This window comes from Ahaetulla prasina, chromosome 13 (genome assembly GCF_028640845.1).
Source record: "Ahaetulla prasina isolate Xishuangbanna chromosome 13, ASM2864084v1, whole genome shotgun sequence".
Classification (NCBI taxonomy): Eukaryota; Metazoa; Chordata; class Lepidosauria; order Squamata; family Colubridae; genus Ahaetulla; species Ahaetulla prasina.
The window spans coordinates 8,692,081-8,710,408 of record NC_080551.1 but is presented as its reverse complement, the minus strand read 5'-3'; the positions used below and the strand labels follow the sequence as shown (position 1 = coordinate 8,710,408).

Below are 18,328 nucleotides of genomic sequence, written 5' to 3'. Positions count from 1 at the left end.
CCAGTGTTGAAGCATTCACAACTTTTGCAGGCAAGTTGTTCCACTGGTTAATTGTTCTAACTGTCAGGAAATTTCTCCTTAGTTCTAAGTTGCTTCTCTCCTTGATTAGTTTCCACCCATTGCTTCTAATGACAGCCACCTAAATGGTTTGAGTAGAAGGCTGTGCTGACCTGTTACCAAGAAGCAAGTAATATTTTTAGACAAGAGCTTGTACCTGAATGAGATCTCCTGGTGCACATCAGCAGTAACCTAAACTCCATACTAGTTGGTCCCTACCACTGACAGGCAGGATTTCAGGATTAGCAAGCTTTGTGCAGCATTGTGCTGCAATACAGAGTTTCCAGCAGAGATCTGTGGTCTTTGTTTTTGGCAGTCTCTTTTGGAATAAGATTCGAAACATTCATCTGGACAATGGCTGTTGAAGGACCATTTTTTCTCCACTTCAGTGTGTTCGGCTGGAAAATAAATCCCATACACCCATGGTTCTCAAATGAATTTCACTTAGAAAGTAGAATAGATTTGGTGTTCCATATTATGCTTGACTTCATGGAGTTGTCTAAATTACCTCCAAATTGTTCACTTATATCCCTCTCATTTACAGAAAATATCTGTTATGCAAAATTAATTATTTAACCATACAGTGTACCATATTATATAATCAGTAATCGTGTAAGATATATCTAACACTTGAAGCATAAAGACAAGTAAAGAATTCCAAATGTAATACCAAAATTCCATTAACGTTTACAACAAACTGCTCTAGTCTTCCAAATGTGTTAAAGATCCTATCAGAATTTAGGTTTGGTCACTTTCCCGTAGAAAAGGCACAAAAGACATCCTAAAACCATTAAAGGACATGGTGCTACAGCTGCTATGTTACTGAGGAATATTTTTTTTTCCTTTTAACTTTTAAGTTCAATCTCCAGGTGAGCTGGAGAGCAAAGTCCTTGTGATCCTAGGTGGGGTTATATGGGAATAAATTGAGTTAGTCCCCAAATACTTAAATCTTTAAAAGTTCAGCTCAGGTCTTGAATTGAATTTAAATGTATTTAGGAAGGCAGTGGAAATTCTGGATAATCAAGAGTTAAATGTTATGATTTATAAGCACCAGAAAAAAAATGCCTGGATTTACCTCATTAGATTCAACTGAAGGTTCCAAACTTTTTGGGAATTGTTTAAAATGTTTGAGAATCATACTTTCTCAAGTATGATTCTGGGCTCTGTGGCTCAGGCTGCTAATGCAGCCTGTTATTAACAGCAGCTGCCTGCAATTATTGCAAGTTCTAGTCCCACCAGGCCCAAGGTTGACTCAGCCTTCCATCCTTTATAAGGTAGGTAAAATGAGGACCCAGATTGTTGGGGGCAATAAGTTGACGTTGTATATAAATATACAAATAGAATGAAGACTATTGCTAACATAGTGTTAGCCGCCCTGAGTCTCTGGAGAAGGGCGGGATATAAATGCAAATAAAAAAACCAAAAAAAACCCTTTAAGATAACTTTAAACAATGGGAAAGGGAGTAGTTGCTTGCTATCTCAACCATCACTCAGAACAATAGCCATTGATCCTAAAAATTGCTGTACACAAGCCAGTGTAAATATATATGATGTCATCCCTTTGTCTAAGAATGTGCATGGCACAGTAGGAATAAATAGACTGAAATCACAATGGTGGGTGGTTTCCAAGTAGATGAAAAGCCCATTTTCTGGGTGATCTGTTTTCAAAAACCTTGTGAAAGTACACAGGTATCAAAACAGTAGTTTTCATGTGACTAATCTCTTATGTGCAGAAAGTCAGGCAGTGCTGCGTGGCCTGGGGCTTTTCAGGAGAAACTGGAATTGGGACTTGCATGGCTGGAACTTAGTCTTTGTCTAGTTTGTGAAATTGGCTCCAGGAAGTTTTTTTTTTTTTAGCTTGAAAAAGGAGAGGGAGGCTTATAAAAAATCTGTGCTTTTTTTTTATTTATTTTTTATTTGCATTTATATCCCGCCCTTCTCCGAAGACTCAGGGCGGCTTACACTATGTACACTTTTGACATCAAACCTGTCAAATTGAGTTTTGAGGGGTCCATCTGTGGACTAAGGTCTATTCTCCTTCTTCCTATCCTTATTTTAAAGGGACTTGTTAACTCATTTTGTAAGCACCGTATTTCAAACCGACTGTTTAACATGCCTGGTTGGAAAAACCAGCTGTTGCCAAGCAGGTTCTGATTCTACTTTTTTGCAGCTTCCACCCGCTTTGTGAAATGTGAAAAATGCCACCATTTCTTCGTTGTGTTGTCAGAAGCCGACTCCAAGAAAAGCATCCTTAAAGAGCCAGAGACAGCGGCAGAAGCTGTAAAATTGGCCTTCCAACAGAAGCCACCACCTCCACCCAAGAAGGTGCGGTCAATTAACCTTAGCTGAGGGGACATCACCTCTTTCATATTGTATGCTTTTTAAAAAAATTTAAATGGATCATCTAAATCAGGGGTCTCCAACCTTGGTCCCTTTAAGACTTATGGACTTCAACTCCCAGAGTCCCTCAGCCAGCTTTGCTGGCTGAGGGACTCTGGAAGTTGAAGTCCACAAGTCTTAAAGGGACCAAGGTTGGAGACCTCTAATCTAAATTACCCTCGCCTGTGGCTGTCCAGCCTCCTTAGTTGGGCCTTTAATCTACCATCTCTTGTGAAATCATACTACCCTTTCCTCTAGACATTGAGATTCTACAAAGAGTGCAGAGAAGAGCAACAGAGATGATTAGGGGACTGGAGGGTAAAACATACAAAGAACGGTTGCTGGAATTGGGCATGTCTAGTGAAAAGAAGGACTAGAGGTGACACAATAGCAATGTTGTCTACCACAATGTTGTCTACCACAAATATCTACCACAAAGCAGCTGAAGGCAGGACAACAAGCGGTGGATGGGAATTAATCAAGGAGAGACCAAACCTAGAACTAAGGAGAAATTTCCTGACAGTGAGATCAATTAATCAGTGGAACAGCTTGCCTTCAGAAGGAAGGGATGCTCCATCACTGGAGACTTTTAAGAAGAGATTAGACAGCTATTTATCTGGAATGGTATAGTGCAGGGATGTCAAACTCATGTCATCATGACATCGTCATGTGACTTCTCGGGACTTTTTTCCCCCTTCGCTAAACCGGGCATGGGCATGGCCAGTGCGTGACGCATCTGGCCCGCAGGCTGGAAATTCGACAGCCCTGGTGTAGTGTCTCCTGCTCGAGCAGGGGGTTGTACTAGAGCAGGGGTCTCCAACCTTGTCAACTTTCAGCCTGGCGGACTTCAACTTCCAGAATCCCCCAGCCAGGGAGTTAAAGTCCGCCAGGCTGAAAGTTGACAAGGTTGGAGACCCCTGTACTAGAACACTTCCAGAGTCCCTTCCAATTTATTCTGACCTATTTTTCTGTTATATTTTATGTGGTATTTCATTTCCATCCCAAAGTTTGTTTCCATTCCTTATGTTTTCTAAGACCCTTTTAAAGCACTGGTGCCACCTCACATTTTCTCATTTTTTTCCAACAATTACACTTTTAAAGAAGAAGAAAAGCCTCTTGGTTTCCAAAAATACCTTGTTGGCTTTCCTAATTTTGTAGGCCCCCATAGCTTCCCTGAAATATTTTAAACACTCTAGTTTTGAAAAGCTCTAGAAAAAGAGACTTTGGTGCAGTTCCCATCTGAAAGCCTTCCCATCCTTTTTTTTTAAAAACAAAAAAACTGCATTGTCAACTCCCCACCCAAAAGCAATGATGGAGACAAGGAATTAAAACAGTTGTGAAAAAAGGAAATTAACTGAAGCTGAAAGGTAAATAACAGTCCTGAAGCCTTAGTAGTCAGGTCTCCCCTGAATTTTTATTGCTTAGCTCTTGTTAATGAAACCTCTTGTGTTGTTGAGAATCTGTTGGCTTTTTTCCGCTAGATTTATAACTACCTCGACAAGTACGTTGTTGGTCAGTGTTTCGCAAAGAAGGTGCTTTCGGTTGCCGTGTACAATCACTACAAGAGAATCTACAACAACATCCCTGCCAACCTGAGGCAACAAGCCGAAGTTGAGAAACAAGCTTCTCTGACTCCAAGAGGTTGGTAGAGCATTTTACGTTGTGTTCAGGAACAGTTTGGCACAATCTTTCCTTCTGAGGTCCACGTGCAAATGACACTTACACAAGGAGCAGATAACTGATACTGGTTATTTTCCCTTTTTTTTTTTTGGTTTAATTTTGCAAGTTAGCCCTTAATAGTGCTTGTTTATTAAAACGGTCTTTCCCCTAATTAACCCTAAGGCTTCCTTAATAACTTAAAATAAATGAAATAAAACAAAGCAAAATAAAATAAAGCAGAAAAAGGATAGAAAACATATATCTAAAAGAGGCCACAGAAAAGAAAATGAGGGGAGAATTTTTTTTTTTTTAAAAAATCAAATTGAAATACAGTTTTTTTGAGGTAAAAACAGATCTTCAAATGGAGGGATGGAATGAGAACAATCCAGTTTTTTTTACTGCCTTCCTCTGTCGCAGTTTTTCTTTCCCGCTATTTTAAAATATTTCAAAAGCTGCTTTAAATATCTATATTAGTTTCATGTTCTCTGTACTTCCAACACATAGGAACTAACAGCTGGAATTCTTTCGGGTGTTTGCAAATAAATTCCCCTCAGGAATTTATGGATACCGAATGCCGAATAGGATACTATTCTTTTAATGGATAAGCAGTTCAGATATCTTTGATTCTGCTATAAGCAGTAATAAAAAGTGTATACGGCCAAAGCCAACACAGCTATTTTCAGCATGGCATACATACTATTATTAGCAAAATAAAAACAAAACAGATTAATACAAATCTTCTTTCCGGCCACGAAGGACAAAAAACAGTATTATCATTTTAAAAATTCATGGAAGTGTTGCAGCCACCATGAGAGTAGGTGACTTTATTATTAAGGGGTGTGATTTAATCAAAACATTTGATTTCCTATAATTTTGCTGATGTTAAAAAGGGCATTAGGGATTTGTTATAATGTAGAACTACTAAGTTCTTTAGACTTCAATATGAAGGCTTCTTTGGCACTATCTGATACCACTGTACAGTAATATTTTTCCAATTTTATGCCATGTGACAGACTGCAATCTTGGGAGGAAATCCTATTGAAATCAGCAGAACTTTTTTTCCGGGTAGACATTTATGACAGATAGTTCTCGACTTACGACCAAAATTGAGCCCCAAATTGTTGCTAAGCAAGACGGTTGTTAAGTGAGTTTCGCCCCTTTCTACGACCTTCCTTGCCACCGTTGTTAAGTGAATCACCGCAGTTGTTAAGTTAGTCACACGATTGTTAAGTGAACCTGGCTTCCCAGTTGGCTTTGCTTGCCAGAAGGTCGTAAAAGGGGATCACGTGACCCCAGGACACTGCAACCATCATAAACATGAACCAGTTACCAAGCATCAGAATTTTGATCACATGACTATTGATTGTAAGGGTGAAAATGGCCATAAGCCACTTTTTTCAGCGCTGTTGTAACTTCGAATGGTTGTAAATTGAGGACTACCTGCACACGATAAAATGCTCTAGACTTTTCTTTTCTTTCCTTTTTTTTACTGCTATTGCCATGGCAAAACAGTAGATGCTTGTATTAGCAAGTCTTCTGTGTCGTTACAAGCTGCATTATAAAATTGTAACTTATTTCACTGGTGAGTGTATATGTGTGTGGGTGTGAGCATGTCTTTTCCTAGCTGTCAGTGAAGTCCAGTTGCTCTATAAACCTGTATTCAGAAGAGGGCAAGAGGTGAAGAAAATGTAGTGCTTTTTAATATATATCTCTCTATCTCTTGTCTCCATCATATTACTATTTTCATCCTGTCTCTTAGAATTAGAGATAAGAAGACGGGAGGATGAGTACAGATTTACAAGTAAGTGGTCCCTCCTCATGGCCTCCTCTGCAATATCTCCCCCTCCCCTTATTTTATCCACCAGTAGCATTGAAACTGTAGCTGTGAACTACAACTACAACTCCATCATGGGTTCCATTTTGCAACCAGACATCTGAGCCTCATTTTCGCCATGAAGGCGAATTTGTGTCTCAATCTTGCCACTTTTTAACCCGCAGGTAATGAAAGGGCACTGATGTGAAGAATGCTTCCTCAGAATTCATATACATATAAAGAAACCAGATTATATATTTAACTAATTGCTTAATGTCCATGCATAAAGACACACTTAGAAAAGCATTTAATTGCGAACCTTTTCTTGCAGACAGCAGTGGTTTTGTTCAGATACAGATTACCCATCTCAGTGATGTTCAGAGCTCTGTGTTTTTTAGAATGTTCTCCATGTAATTAAAATTTGGCCTCTACCCTACTGTAGTAGATATTTACTTGGAATAAATAAGCACAAAGTAAATAACAAGGAGAGGTAAAATGAATAGTTCCTCAGGTTTTTATTACCGGCTGAAATCTGTAAGGATTTTATTTTTTAAATATTTCCATGTAGGCTATGGAATCTATTATTTTGTTGTTGCTGTTTTCTCATTTTACGTTAACGATGCCCAAACGAGAATGCAGGGACACTCCAGGGACCTGTGATGAATGAATGGAAGGGCACAACGTTCTAAATTAACCTTTTAAAAGGGATGCAATATTACATGTATAGGTTTGCCAGGAACATGTTTCCCCTAACTTTATTGTGAAAGATTTACACGATTTGAAGAGAAACCAGAGACATGTTTTAATTACTTGCAGAATTTGGTAATGGCATAATGTCCTAGCAGTCATTTTTGTGGAAATCTGAATTATTTATTTGGTTTAAATATAATATCCTTGCATTGTTAAACCATTTGTGAGAATTTAAATCCTCCCTTGACCGGAACCAAATGTTTGTTTGTCTGTGAGTTAGCATGTTTTGCAAGCACAGCTGTTGTGGTTTATGAACCATGGTTAATGGTTTAGCGTTGAATGTGAACTGCACTGTGTTACCTCCAATTCAAACAGTCAAGGTTAAAGCAATCCATGATGTTTTGAGGTGTCTTAACTAAGCTATTGTGCAGCAAGACTGGCTTCTAATGGTCTTCTCTCTGGTAACTTTCAGGCAAGTGGAAGAATGCTTGGAATTGCAAATGTGCACACCGTATGGCCCATCAAGTCACTTCGTTTCTCAGTTTGTGGAATGCTTGTGTATTTCAGAACTTCTCCAGATTGCTGGCATTAGTCCGCACGGCAATGCTTTAGGGGCATCCATGCAGCAGCAAGTGAATCAACAGATGCCTCCAGAAAAACGAGGAGGCGAAGTATTAGATTCTGCCCATGATGACATCAAGCTTGAAAAAAGCAATATTTTGCTGCTTGGACCAACCGGCTCAGGTGTGTAAGCCCTGTCGGACCGTAAATCAAATTTAGAAAGTATTGTACAAAACGCAGTAAGTTAAAAATATGGTGGTTACATAAATGTACTAGAGATATACAGTATTACTTGAATAATAAATGCATTAGTTAACTTTATACAGAATTGTAAATAGTTATTGTTAAAATGATATACTTTTTTCTTTTTCTTTCTCTTTTATTTTAAAAACGTGTGGTTTTTTTCTTTTCTTTGACAACCTATATATATTTTATGTTGTTTTGTTCTGTTTCTTTTTGGTCAACATTTTTAAAGCAGTAAAAGAATGAATAAAAAAACATACAACGTATTATTATTATTATTTACATTTCTATACCGCCCTTCTCCGAAGACTCAGGGCGGTTTACAGCCAAGTTAAAAAGACATATACAAAAATTAAAACACAATATTTGAAATTTAAAAATCTGAAACCATAAGGCCGAATATTAAAATAACAAGAAATAAAACCACTCAATTAAAAATTACTCTTAGGCCAACCCTGCTCGTTGAAACAAAAAAGTCTTGAGCTCGCGCATTTGAATGAAGTATGAAGCGCATTTAGTTGAAAGCACATAAATAAATGTATATAAAGCACATAAATGTATATTTATTTATGTGCATAAACATTTATGTACATTTAATAAAGTAAATGAAGTTTGAATAAACTGGCAGAAAGGAACAGAAGCTGCCCTGTAGCATGAGTGGGTCAGCTGGCCCTAATACTACTCAGATGACCTTATGGCATATTTGGCAGCAGATTTTTTTTAGATTTTTTTCAGTTCTGTGTAGCTTCCTGCATCCCTGTCTCTCTGCTGCTGGACAGTCTCCCTCCCCAATCACAAGAAGCAATTGGAAAGCTTCAGTCCATTATACCTACAATGATATTGTTTGCCCACACAGACACTTTCCCACTATGCCCCAAGAAAAATAAATACCTTCCAAACTGAACAAAATTCTTCTTTAGCCCAAAATATAGGGAAAAAACTGTTTATTTCTGCTCCTTGAAGAATAGTTCTGTTCAGCTTAGTTGATGATGTTTTTATGACTGTACGGTTTGCCTTTTAAATAATAGCCACCTCTGCTTCCCTGTGTTTCTCTGCCTATAAATCATGCCATCTCTTTTGCGGCTTTCTAAGCACCTCTTGTTCCAGGATCCCAATTAGGATTTGCTCCTCTTAAAAAATAATTTGGATTTAATACAAAGAGCCCATAAACTTTGTAATGGGGGCCCTTCATATTTATCGGTCAGTGATAAACAAGATTGGCATTGCTGCTAAGCATAGGAGAAAGAAGTCCTCTTGAATATCAGAATGGTATAATAACTTAAAGTTCAAGAACTTTGATGTGATATTAAGAATATTGCTACATCTACTGCTGTGTGTATATGACAAATCCCTGTAAATTTTCTCAAAGTCAGTGTGTGCTGTTAACTGTGTTAATCCAGTGGTTCTCAACTTTTTCTTCACCACAGATCCCACTTTAAATACTTTTTGTGGCCACAGACCCCCAAGACTTAACTCAGCATTTAAATCATCACATTTTTTTTTCAAGGCTTTGCAAAAAACCCCGTGGTGACATTGTGCTCCCCAGGGATCCACAGACCCCAGGTTGAGAACCACTGTTTTAATGCTAGATTGTTCAGCTACCAGCAGAACAATCGCAGCCCCAAGTGCTAATCATTATTTCCATGGCAAAATAAAATGCATTTGAAACGCCAGTTCTGTGTTTTGCAGTAACAGGTTTGTTTTTTTTTAAATAACAAATAGGTAAAACTCTGCTGGCCCAGACTTTGGCCAAGTGCCTGGATGTCCCTTTTGCAATCTGTGATTGTACCACTTTGACTCAAGCTGGTTACGTCGGAGAAGATATTGAGTCTGTCATTGCAAAGCTGCTGCAGGACGCAAATTACAATGTAGAAAAGGCTCAGCAAGGTAAAACCATTTCCCGCGCTCTTCCCTCAAAGCATAGCTAAGGATTGCTCCTTATGTCTGTAGCAGGGGTCACCAACCTTTCGGACCTCAGGGACCACTAAATTCATAATTTTAAATCCCGCGGACCACTAATATGATCTGCCTAATGACCGGCTGGGTGGGTGTGGCTAGGTGGACATGTGACTGGATGGGCGTGGCCAACTCGATGTCATTCACATCAAGGGGTGCCTCGCCAGCCTCTACTCGCCCCTCCCCTCCCAGCCACTCCTCGCCTCCCCACCTGGGCTCCTTAGGGCCCCACCAGGAAGCAGTTGTTGTGCTAAGCAGCCACCACGAGAAAGAGCTGGCAAAACAGCTCAGTTCAAATTGGATCTGACTGAGAAGGAGGCTCAGTAGAAGCACCTCACTGAGGACTACAAACATAGGCTTTCCAAGCAGACGCAAGACCTGTGGGAGTGCAAGGCAGGTTAGGCGCCTGGAGGCTCAGCGGGCTGAGATGGTCAGTCAGTTCCAGGCCATGATGCAGCCCCACTGGAATAAGGCCCTCCGGCTCTTTGCCACCAGCGGCACTTCCCTTCGGCCAAAGCCCCACACCAGGAGGCTGAAGCAGACCCTGAGTCGGAATTTCTGCCCCACTCCGACCCACACAAAAAGACCCTGAAGGGGGAGACTCTCTGCAGCAACAAAAGTTCATTCCACGTATCTGTCCCAGGGGCTGTAGTTTGAGGACCCTTGATTTAGTGCAATATAAAAAATGCGAATAATTTATCTGCGGACCACCAAAATTTTCTTGTGGACCACCAGTTGGTGACTGCTGATTTATGGAGTTTCTTAGTCATCCAGGTCATGGTTGTCCCAAAGGTGCTTTTTCAAAAGGCAACTGGACTTTCTGGTTTTTATCTGAAGATGTTTTGCTTCTCAAGAAGCTTCTTCAGCTTTTTTCCAAGAGGCATCTGGGCTTTCTGTTTTTTCTTTGAAGACCTTTCACTTCACAGCCAAGAAGCTTGTTTACCTCTGAAGAGCATGTGTCCCAGGGAGCATTTTCTCTCCCCCCCCCCCTCCCCGTCACTACCATTCCAGGAAAAAAAAATGAGGTTCCCTGTCTGCTAATTGTATTTGTGTAATTCAAAAGTTCCTCACTTCAACTCCCTTTAATTTTCAGGCATTGTTTTCCTGGATGAAGTGGATAAGATTGGCAGCGTTCCAGGCATTCACCAATTACGGGATGTGGGAGGAGAAGGGGTTCAACAAGTAAGTATGGAGACTTTAACTTCTCACAATGAAGTAATTCCAGTTATATGATTGAGAGAAGAACCAGTTTTATTTCCCTAGGAGCTGCAAGACTGAGGCAGAAGTTATTTTCTAAGCTAATTATCAGGTTTCCCATCCCACCTCACCCCTTCTTAATACTTCCATGAGAGTGAACACTAAAAGATGGAAACATGGCATTGATGATGCTTATGGCAGCTCATCACTTCCCTTCTTAACAGGTTCATGCAGCATTATGTAGGAGAAAACCACACGCCTACCAAAACTGGCAGAGCAAGCTTCTGTACCTTAAACAAATCCTACATTCACTCCCACTGAAAATATTACCTAGTTGGGTAATAAAACATCTGGGAACAACTAAGCTCAGAGAGGATAAAAGACTCCACATTTCAACCTTGAGCTACACACATTTTCTACTGTTAGAACACTCTCATTTGCCTCTCAAGATCTGTTGTAGGAAACGGAAAGACAATTGTGTAATTATCCAGTGCCAGTTTGACAGGTTCCCATAGGCCCCAATTAGTCACTGTTGTAAACTACCTGGACTTGTAAGATGTTCAGTGCATGTTTTTAAGAATGAATGTGTTGCTTAGGCCTCTCCTGTTTTTTCACAGGGGTTGTTAAAATTACTGGAAGGTACCATTGTGAATGTTCCGGAGAAGAATTCCCGCAAATTACGTGGTGAAACAGTGCAAGTTGATACAACCAACATCCTCTTCGTTGCTTCTGGTGCATTTAATGGTCTGGATAGAATCATCAGCCGGAGGAAAAATGAAAAGGTAAGGAAATTCATGGCTGTGAAAATATTTATAGACCCCTCGCATCCTGGATATAAACTGTTTCAACTCCTATCCTCAAAACAACACTATAGAGCACTGCACATCAGAACAACTAGAACAAGGACAGTTTTTTCTCCAGTGCCATCACTCTGCTTAACAACTAATTCCCACAACACTGTCAAACTATTTACTAAATCTGCACTACTATTAATCTTCTCATCGTTCCTATCACCCATCTCCTCCCACTTATGACTGTAGGACTGTAACCTTGTTGCTGGTATCCTTAAGATTTATATTGACTGTTTCCCTATGACTATCATTAAGTGTTGTACCTTACGAGTCTTGACTAATGTATCTTTTATGTGCACTGAGAGCGTATGCACCAAGACAAATTCCTTGTGTGTCCAATCACACTTGGCCAATTCTATTCATTCTATTCTATTTAGCTGTATAAAGAATAGAACTCTGCTAAATATCCTCCAGAAGTCACCATTAAAAGGCAAAGTATCATTCAGTTCAGCTCACCTAAAAAACTAGGTTTGAGGATCATTCAGTATGGTTTAATAGCTCTCCTGTTTTAAATGCAGTGGGAGCTGGAGTTTCTTGTTACGTTCATTTTGGAGGCCACCATTAAAAATGGGATATTGAATCTTAAAAGGCTGTATTTTCATCCACAAATTTATTGTCAGAGCATCCAGATTGTTCTAGAGTAAACAGACTGTATAATGGCCATATTTTAGTGTATTGCAGTGTGTTTTGCTAAAAGCATAATGCAGTGCATTAAATAATTATGTAAAATACCAAAGGTTTTTAATATTTAAATATATATGTCATGAAAAAAAATAGATGTGTTATAAGAACAGGTGAATAAAGGAGGTGCTGCACCCTTCATGAGGAGAATAAAGGTTTACAGAAATAATCCAATACAACATTGAAAATGTTACGCCAACTTTTCAATATTGTACATTAATTGAAACCATCAAGCATCCATTTTTGGTTGCCAGGTATTTTTCCCAGACTACCTTATACCACAAAGAGACACCAGAACATAACAAAATTGTATACTTTTCATGTGATCAGTAGGCACAGTTTGGACAAAATTCTTATCTAAATTATAACCTTCCGGCCAGAAATGTCTTCAAGATGTCATGATGCCTGGCAGTTTGCATCCAGCACTCTAAATATTTTGTAATTCGTTAATAACAATATCCTTTTTAGGAGAAATGCTGTCATTGTCTGTACTTCAGTTGCTGTAATGATTTCTTTTGGACATGAGTTGTTTATCCATGGCTTTCACATGGAAAAATTGGATTCAAATCCTGCTGTGACGTTTCTGGACAAGCTGTATCCAATTTAGACTGATTTATTGATTTTGTTGAAAGCTCCCTCTAAACTTTTCATGGAAAAAAAAGAGGAATGACAACAATTAAACCTCAGTTTTGCAAACCAAATAGGGGAAAACATTGTATATTACATTTGAATATCTGTGTATGTAAATTTACTAGTTATATAAAGTGTATAAACATCTAGTCTAATTTATAAACCAGTGGATTTTATTATTCATTAAAACAGGCTGACTTCATGTTCTCTCGATTGCATTCAATACCGACTGAAAGGGGTTACATATAATACAGGTTTTCCTCTATCCCATCAGTTTTGGAAAAGATCCTTAGCTAAATGCCGATTCCTACCATATGCGCTTTGAATAATTCCCTGCCATGTATTTTCACACTCCCAAAACAAAACATTAGCTTGGTTTTGTTATTAAAGGCAGAACATTTTGCCTTGCAGTATCTCGGCTTCGGCGCATCGTCAAATCTGGGGAAAGGCAGAAGAGCTGCGGCCGCCGCCGACTTGGCTAATCTGAGCAGCGAGTCCAGTTCTGAACAAGAGATGGAAGAGAAAGACCGCTTGCTTCGACACGTAGAAGCCCGGGATCTGATTGAATTTGGCATGATCCCTGAATTTGTGGGACGCTTACCGGTGGTCGTTCCCCTGCACAGCCTGGATGAGAAAACTCTTGTGCGGATACTTACGGAACCTCGGAATGCAGTCATTCCCCAATACCAGGCGTTATTCAGCATGGACAAGGTTGGACTTCCCTTTTGCCTCTTGGGGTATCTTCTTATGATAGCATGTTATTTCTTTTACATCAAGCTTGGGTGTCCTCAAAGAGGGGATTTTAAGTGAGGTTGAAGAGGAATAGAATAGAATAACAGAGTTGGAAGGGACCTTGGAAGTCTTCTAGTTCAACCACCTGCTTAAGCAGGAAACCCTACAGTACTTCAAACAAATGGCTATCTAACGGCTTCTTTAAAAGTTCCAGTGTTGGAGCATTCACAACTTTTGCAGGCAAGTTGTTCCACTAATTAATTGTTCTAACTGTCAGGAAATTTCTCCTTAGTTTTAAGTTGCTTCTCTCCTTGATTGGTTTCCACCCATTGCTTCTTGTCTTGCCCTCAGGTGCTTTGGAGAATAGCTTCTTCTTTGTGGCAGCCCCTCAAATATTGGAAGACTGCTATCATGTCTCCCCTAGTTCTTCTTTTCATCAGACTATAATTATAATCCCTTATGATTCATAATCCCTTTTTAAAGGGAAGGTTGAATTAGTCCCCCTTTAAAGGGAGTAATATTAAAAATATAAATGTGATTTAGGTTTATCTTTATGTCTATTATTGCTATTTTCTGTTGTTGTTTTTTTGACTGTCCCGTGACTGATGGACATCGGTTTTTCAGGGCAGCCAGTCAGCATCTGCTTATGTTCTTACGAAGTTGTTCTTGCGTCGTTTACAGGTGGTCCTTGACTTACAACATTTTGTTCAGTGATGTTTTTCTAAGTTAAAACAGCACTGAAAAAAGTGACTTACGGCCATTTCCCACACTATTAGAACCGTTGAAGCATCCCCGTGGTCACATGACCAAATTCAGACGCTTGGCAACTGATTCATATTTATGACGGTCGCAATGTTCACGGGGTCATGGGATTCCCTTTTGTGACTTTCTGACAAACAAAGTCAATGGGGAAGCCAGGTTCACTTAACTGCCATATAATAACTAGAGCAACTCACTTAACAACAGTGGCAAGAAAGGTGGGGCAAAATTCCTTTAACAACTCTCGCTTAGCGACAGAAATGTTGGCCTCAATTGTCATAAGCTTAAGACTTACCTGTAGTGACAGTATCTATTTTGCCTTTATGTCCATTACAATCCTCACGGGAGAGAGAAAAAATCAAGTATTAGAAAATGTAGCATTCTTAAAATGTCTATAATCTTATGTCTTACAGTGTGAATTAAACGTCACGGAGGATGCTTTAAAAGCAATAGCCAGATTGGCTCTGGACCGCAAGACGGGAGCTAGAGGCCTTCGATCTATAATGGTAAGAGTGTGGCTTTTGCCCGATTGCTGCTTAATTAAAGGGTCTGCAGCCATTAATCCTCCGTATAATAATTTCAAGTGGATGACTGCAGAACATTTTGCACTCCCTCCCCTGTTCCGTATGTCAACAAGGGACCACACTAGAAAAAAACACTTCCTTCTTGATAGGAGACAATTCCATGGTAATTCGTTTTTCAATTTCCGCCCTATGAACTGAAATATATCTGTAATATGAAGAGTGTCCGTATATTTGGCTATCGTCTTAGATACATTGCTGTAAAAATCTGGCTTAGGGGGAAAAATGCATTGATGCTTGCATGACTTCAGTAAGGAGGAGTTTGTAAGGCAAGTGCTACCTTTGTGCATTCATCCTCTCCATTTGATAAGCTTGTCTTTCAGTCTATGCCTTTTGTCCTCATTGCCAAAACTTTTCTCCTTCTAAGAGCCGTCTCACTTGTGGGTAACAGCATTGCTTTTGGGATTGCAAGGCTAGGATTAGGAGGAAATGGTTTTATTCATAATCGTGAAACCAGGGAGTTAGCATTTTGGTATGTCTCCTTGGCAAGCGCACACCTCGTGCAGAAGCCCAGTTTGAGTGACAAACTTTTGCACTTTCGTTCAGACCCAGAAACAGCCCAAACAACTGCCTATTGTTACATAGTCGTTAAAACAGAAATTGTGTACAGTGGTTTAGAGAAGGGGAAAAAAACCTGAACTCTTCTCTTCATCCCCCAACTTTAGGAAAAGTTACTGCTGGAACCAATGTTTGAAGTACCCAACTCTGACATAGTATGTGTGGATGTGGACAAAGAAGTTGTGGAAGGGAAGAAAGAACCAGGATATGTCAGGTAAAGTTAAGTTTCAAATTAAGAGTTAGATTGGGTTGGCTGCTGTCTTAGATGGAAGGACTCTTTCTTCAGAGCCTTTCAGACAATTTTCTAAGTAAGTGGTTATTCTGTAATTAAGCCTAGTTGCTAAGGACAATTTAAATGAACTATGGCAGTGATGGCGAACCTTTTTGGCACCGAGTGCCGAAAAGGTTGTGCGAAAATGTCTCACACGTGCATACACGCTCGTCAGGGCTCCGGAAAAGCCGAACTTCCAGGTTCTAGCGCATATGCATGCCCACTGATCAGGTGGCTGGCACACATGCGCTGGCCCTTTTTCAGCACTGCCACGCGCGCAAAGGGATTGCACTCCGGAAAAGCTGAACTTCCAGGTTCTGGCGTGCATACACACCCGCCAATCAGCTGGCTGGCACGCTTGTGCACACCAATTTTCGGTACTGCTGCATGCACGAAGGACAGCAGATTATGGCTTGCACATGCGCACCAGAAACCCAGAATACAAACAGGAAAGGCCGTACGTGCCGGGCGACATGGCTTCGCATGCCACTTTGGGCACAGGTGGCATAGGTTTGCCATCACGGAACTATGGAGACTATCGTTAAATGTTCATTTCGGTATTAATAAGAATTCAGCTTCCTTTCTTTTTGTTTTCTGATAAGATCTCTGTTTCGATTATTTCAGAGATTTGACATTACTTCCATTTCAATTCTAGGACTCCGACTAAAGATTCCTCGGAGGAAGAGTACGACTCGGGAGTAGAAGAAGAAAGTTGGGCCCGCCAAGCAGATGCCGCAAACCATTAAACAGTCAGAATGTTCTTCAGCAAAAGCACTCGGTGTGTCTGTCTTTGTTTGAGACTATACGTGGCCACCAGCCTGTTTGCTAACATTGGATTCCTCCTGACTACAGGACCCATGGTTGAAAACTTTGGCCTCTCTCATGGGAAATCAGATCATGAGTTTCTGTAACATCACATTGGGTCTGTTCAGTGGACACTTGGACTAAAAATGATATAATGTTGAAAAAGTGAATTGTATATTAAGTTTTGTTCAATTAAAAAAACACACACAGAAAAACGTGCTCTTTAAAGTGGCTGAAGAGGGATGGTAACACAAACACATTTTCCCCTTTACCCCCATTCCTAAATCGTTTCCCCCCCTCACTCCCAATTAGAATCCTGTTGAATTCAGGACCTTAACATATACGCAAAATATCTTAGGCAGCCTGCAGTCCTTCCTAAAACTAAAATGAAGTGACTTCAACAATTCCCCTCTGAGGTTAAACAAGATGTTCACAAACAACTATAGCTGCTACAAACACACAAACAAAACACTGATCTTGCTGTCTATCACCATCATAAAAAATATTTCGGTGGTCATCCGGCATAGGCAAATTTTCTAAGAGTTGGTTAATTTTGCTCAGTCTTAAGTTGAAATGCAGTGCTGATACCAGCAATATTTAGATACTATTTTTGCAAGGTAACTGAAAAATGAGGAAGTTATTTTATATATGAATACACAATTTGGATTATCTTGGTTTGAGGATCATTCAGTATGGGTTAATAGCTCTCCTGTTTTAAATGCAGTGGGAGCTGGAGTTTCTTGTTATGTTTATTTTGGAGACCATCATTAAAAATGGGATAAGTGGAGCTAAAAAGGCTGTATTTTCACCCACAAATTTGTCAAGCATCCAGATTGCTCTAGAGTAAACAGACTGTACAATGGCCATATTTTAGAGTATTGCAGTCTGTTTTCCTAAAAACATAATGCAATGCATTAAATAATTATGTGTAATACCAAAGGTTTTTAATATTTAAATATATATGTCACTTAGGGGAAAAAATAGATGTGTTATAAGAACAGGTGAATAAAGGAGGTGCTGCACCCTTCATGAGGAGAATAATGATTTATAGAAACAGTCCAATACAACACTGAAAATGTTACGCCAATTTTTTTTAATATTGTACATTAATTGAACCTATTGAAACCATCAAGCATCAGTTTTTTGGTGCCAGATATTTTTCCCAGATTACCTTACACCACAAAAAGACACCAGAACATAACAAAATTGTATATTTTTCATGTGATCAGTAGGCACTGTTTGCACAAAATTCTTATTTAAATTATAAGCTCAAATGCTGATACCGCATCCTGTTACTTTTAAATCTCTTGTTTTTCAGTTAACTTGATCCTTTAATATTTGTAAAAACACAGAAAAAGGACCGCTAATGTTCTTGATTCATTTCTGAAAATTAAAGTCTCTACCTACAAATTTGATGTCTTTCCTCTCTGTGAGATGTAAATCTGTTACCAAATTATAACCTCTGTTTAAGCGTATAATTAAACTGGTTATTATTTCAACCAGCTGGTTAAATCTCCGTCACAACCGGTCATGACCGATAGTGGATGAGGGACATCTCAACTTCAAGTTCCTCAGCCTGTGTTTGGATATCAGTCATCGGGGATGGGTACGAGTTTAGAAGAATTTATTTTTGGTGCTCTGCAGATTTGTCGTGCACACTCCTCACTTTTTAATGTGACAGTATAAATCAATCAGAATTGGAAGGGACCTTGGAGGTGTTCTAGTCCAATCCCCTTCTCATGCAGGAGACCCTATACTATTTCAAATAGGTGGCTGTCCAGTCTTTTCTTAAAAACCGGCAGTGATGAAGCCTCTAGAACTTCTGAAGGCAAGCTGTTCCACTGGTTAACTGTTCTCACTATTAGGAAGTTTCTCCTTAATTCCAGTTTGTTCTCTCTTTGATTAG

General features: G+C 39.6%; 1 protein-coding gene across 5 annotated transcripts in view; it reads left to right on the top strand.

Moving 5' to 3' along the window:
* Window positions 1-17,832, top strand: part of CLPX (caseinolytic mitochondrial matrix peptidase chaperone subunit X) — a 28,183-nt gene extending 10,351 nt beyond the window's left edge. For 3 of the 5 annotated variants that reach the window (XM_058155695.1, XM_058155694.1, XM_058155700.1), the window contains 11 exons: window positions 2,228-2,382; window positions 3,918-4,077; window positions 5,855-5,896; window positions 7,166-7,342; window positions 9,125-9,289; window positions 10,452-10,540; window positions 11,173-11,337; window positions 13,129-13,428; window positions 14,622-14,714; window positions 15,455-15,561; window positions 16,274-17,832. In XM_058155695.1, the coding sequence (XP_058011678.1) occupies window positions 2,228-2,382; window positions 3,918-4,077; window positions 5,855-5,896; window positions 7,166-7,342; window positions 9,125-9,289; window positions 10,452-10,540; window positions 11,173-11,337; window positions 13,129-13,428; window positions 14,622-14,714; window positions 15,455-15,561; window positions 16,274-16,364 (1,544 nt within the window). In that variant the 3' untranslated portion in view covers window positions 16,365-17,832. The remainder of the gene's footprint in view (window positions 1-2,227; window positions 2,383-3,917; window positions 4,078-5,854; window positions 5,897-7,165; window positions 7,343-9,124; window positions 9,290-10,451; window positions 10,541-11,172; window positions 11,338-13,128; window positions 13,429-14,621; window positions 14,715-15,454; window positions 15,562-16,273) is intronic. The other 2 variants (XM_058155699.1, XM_058155696.1) reach the window with 1 other exon arrangement.
* Window positions 17,833-18,328: the final 496 nt, after the last annotated feature.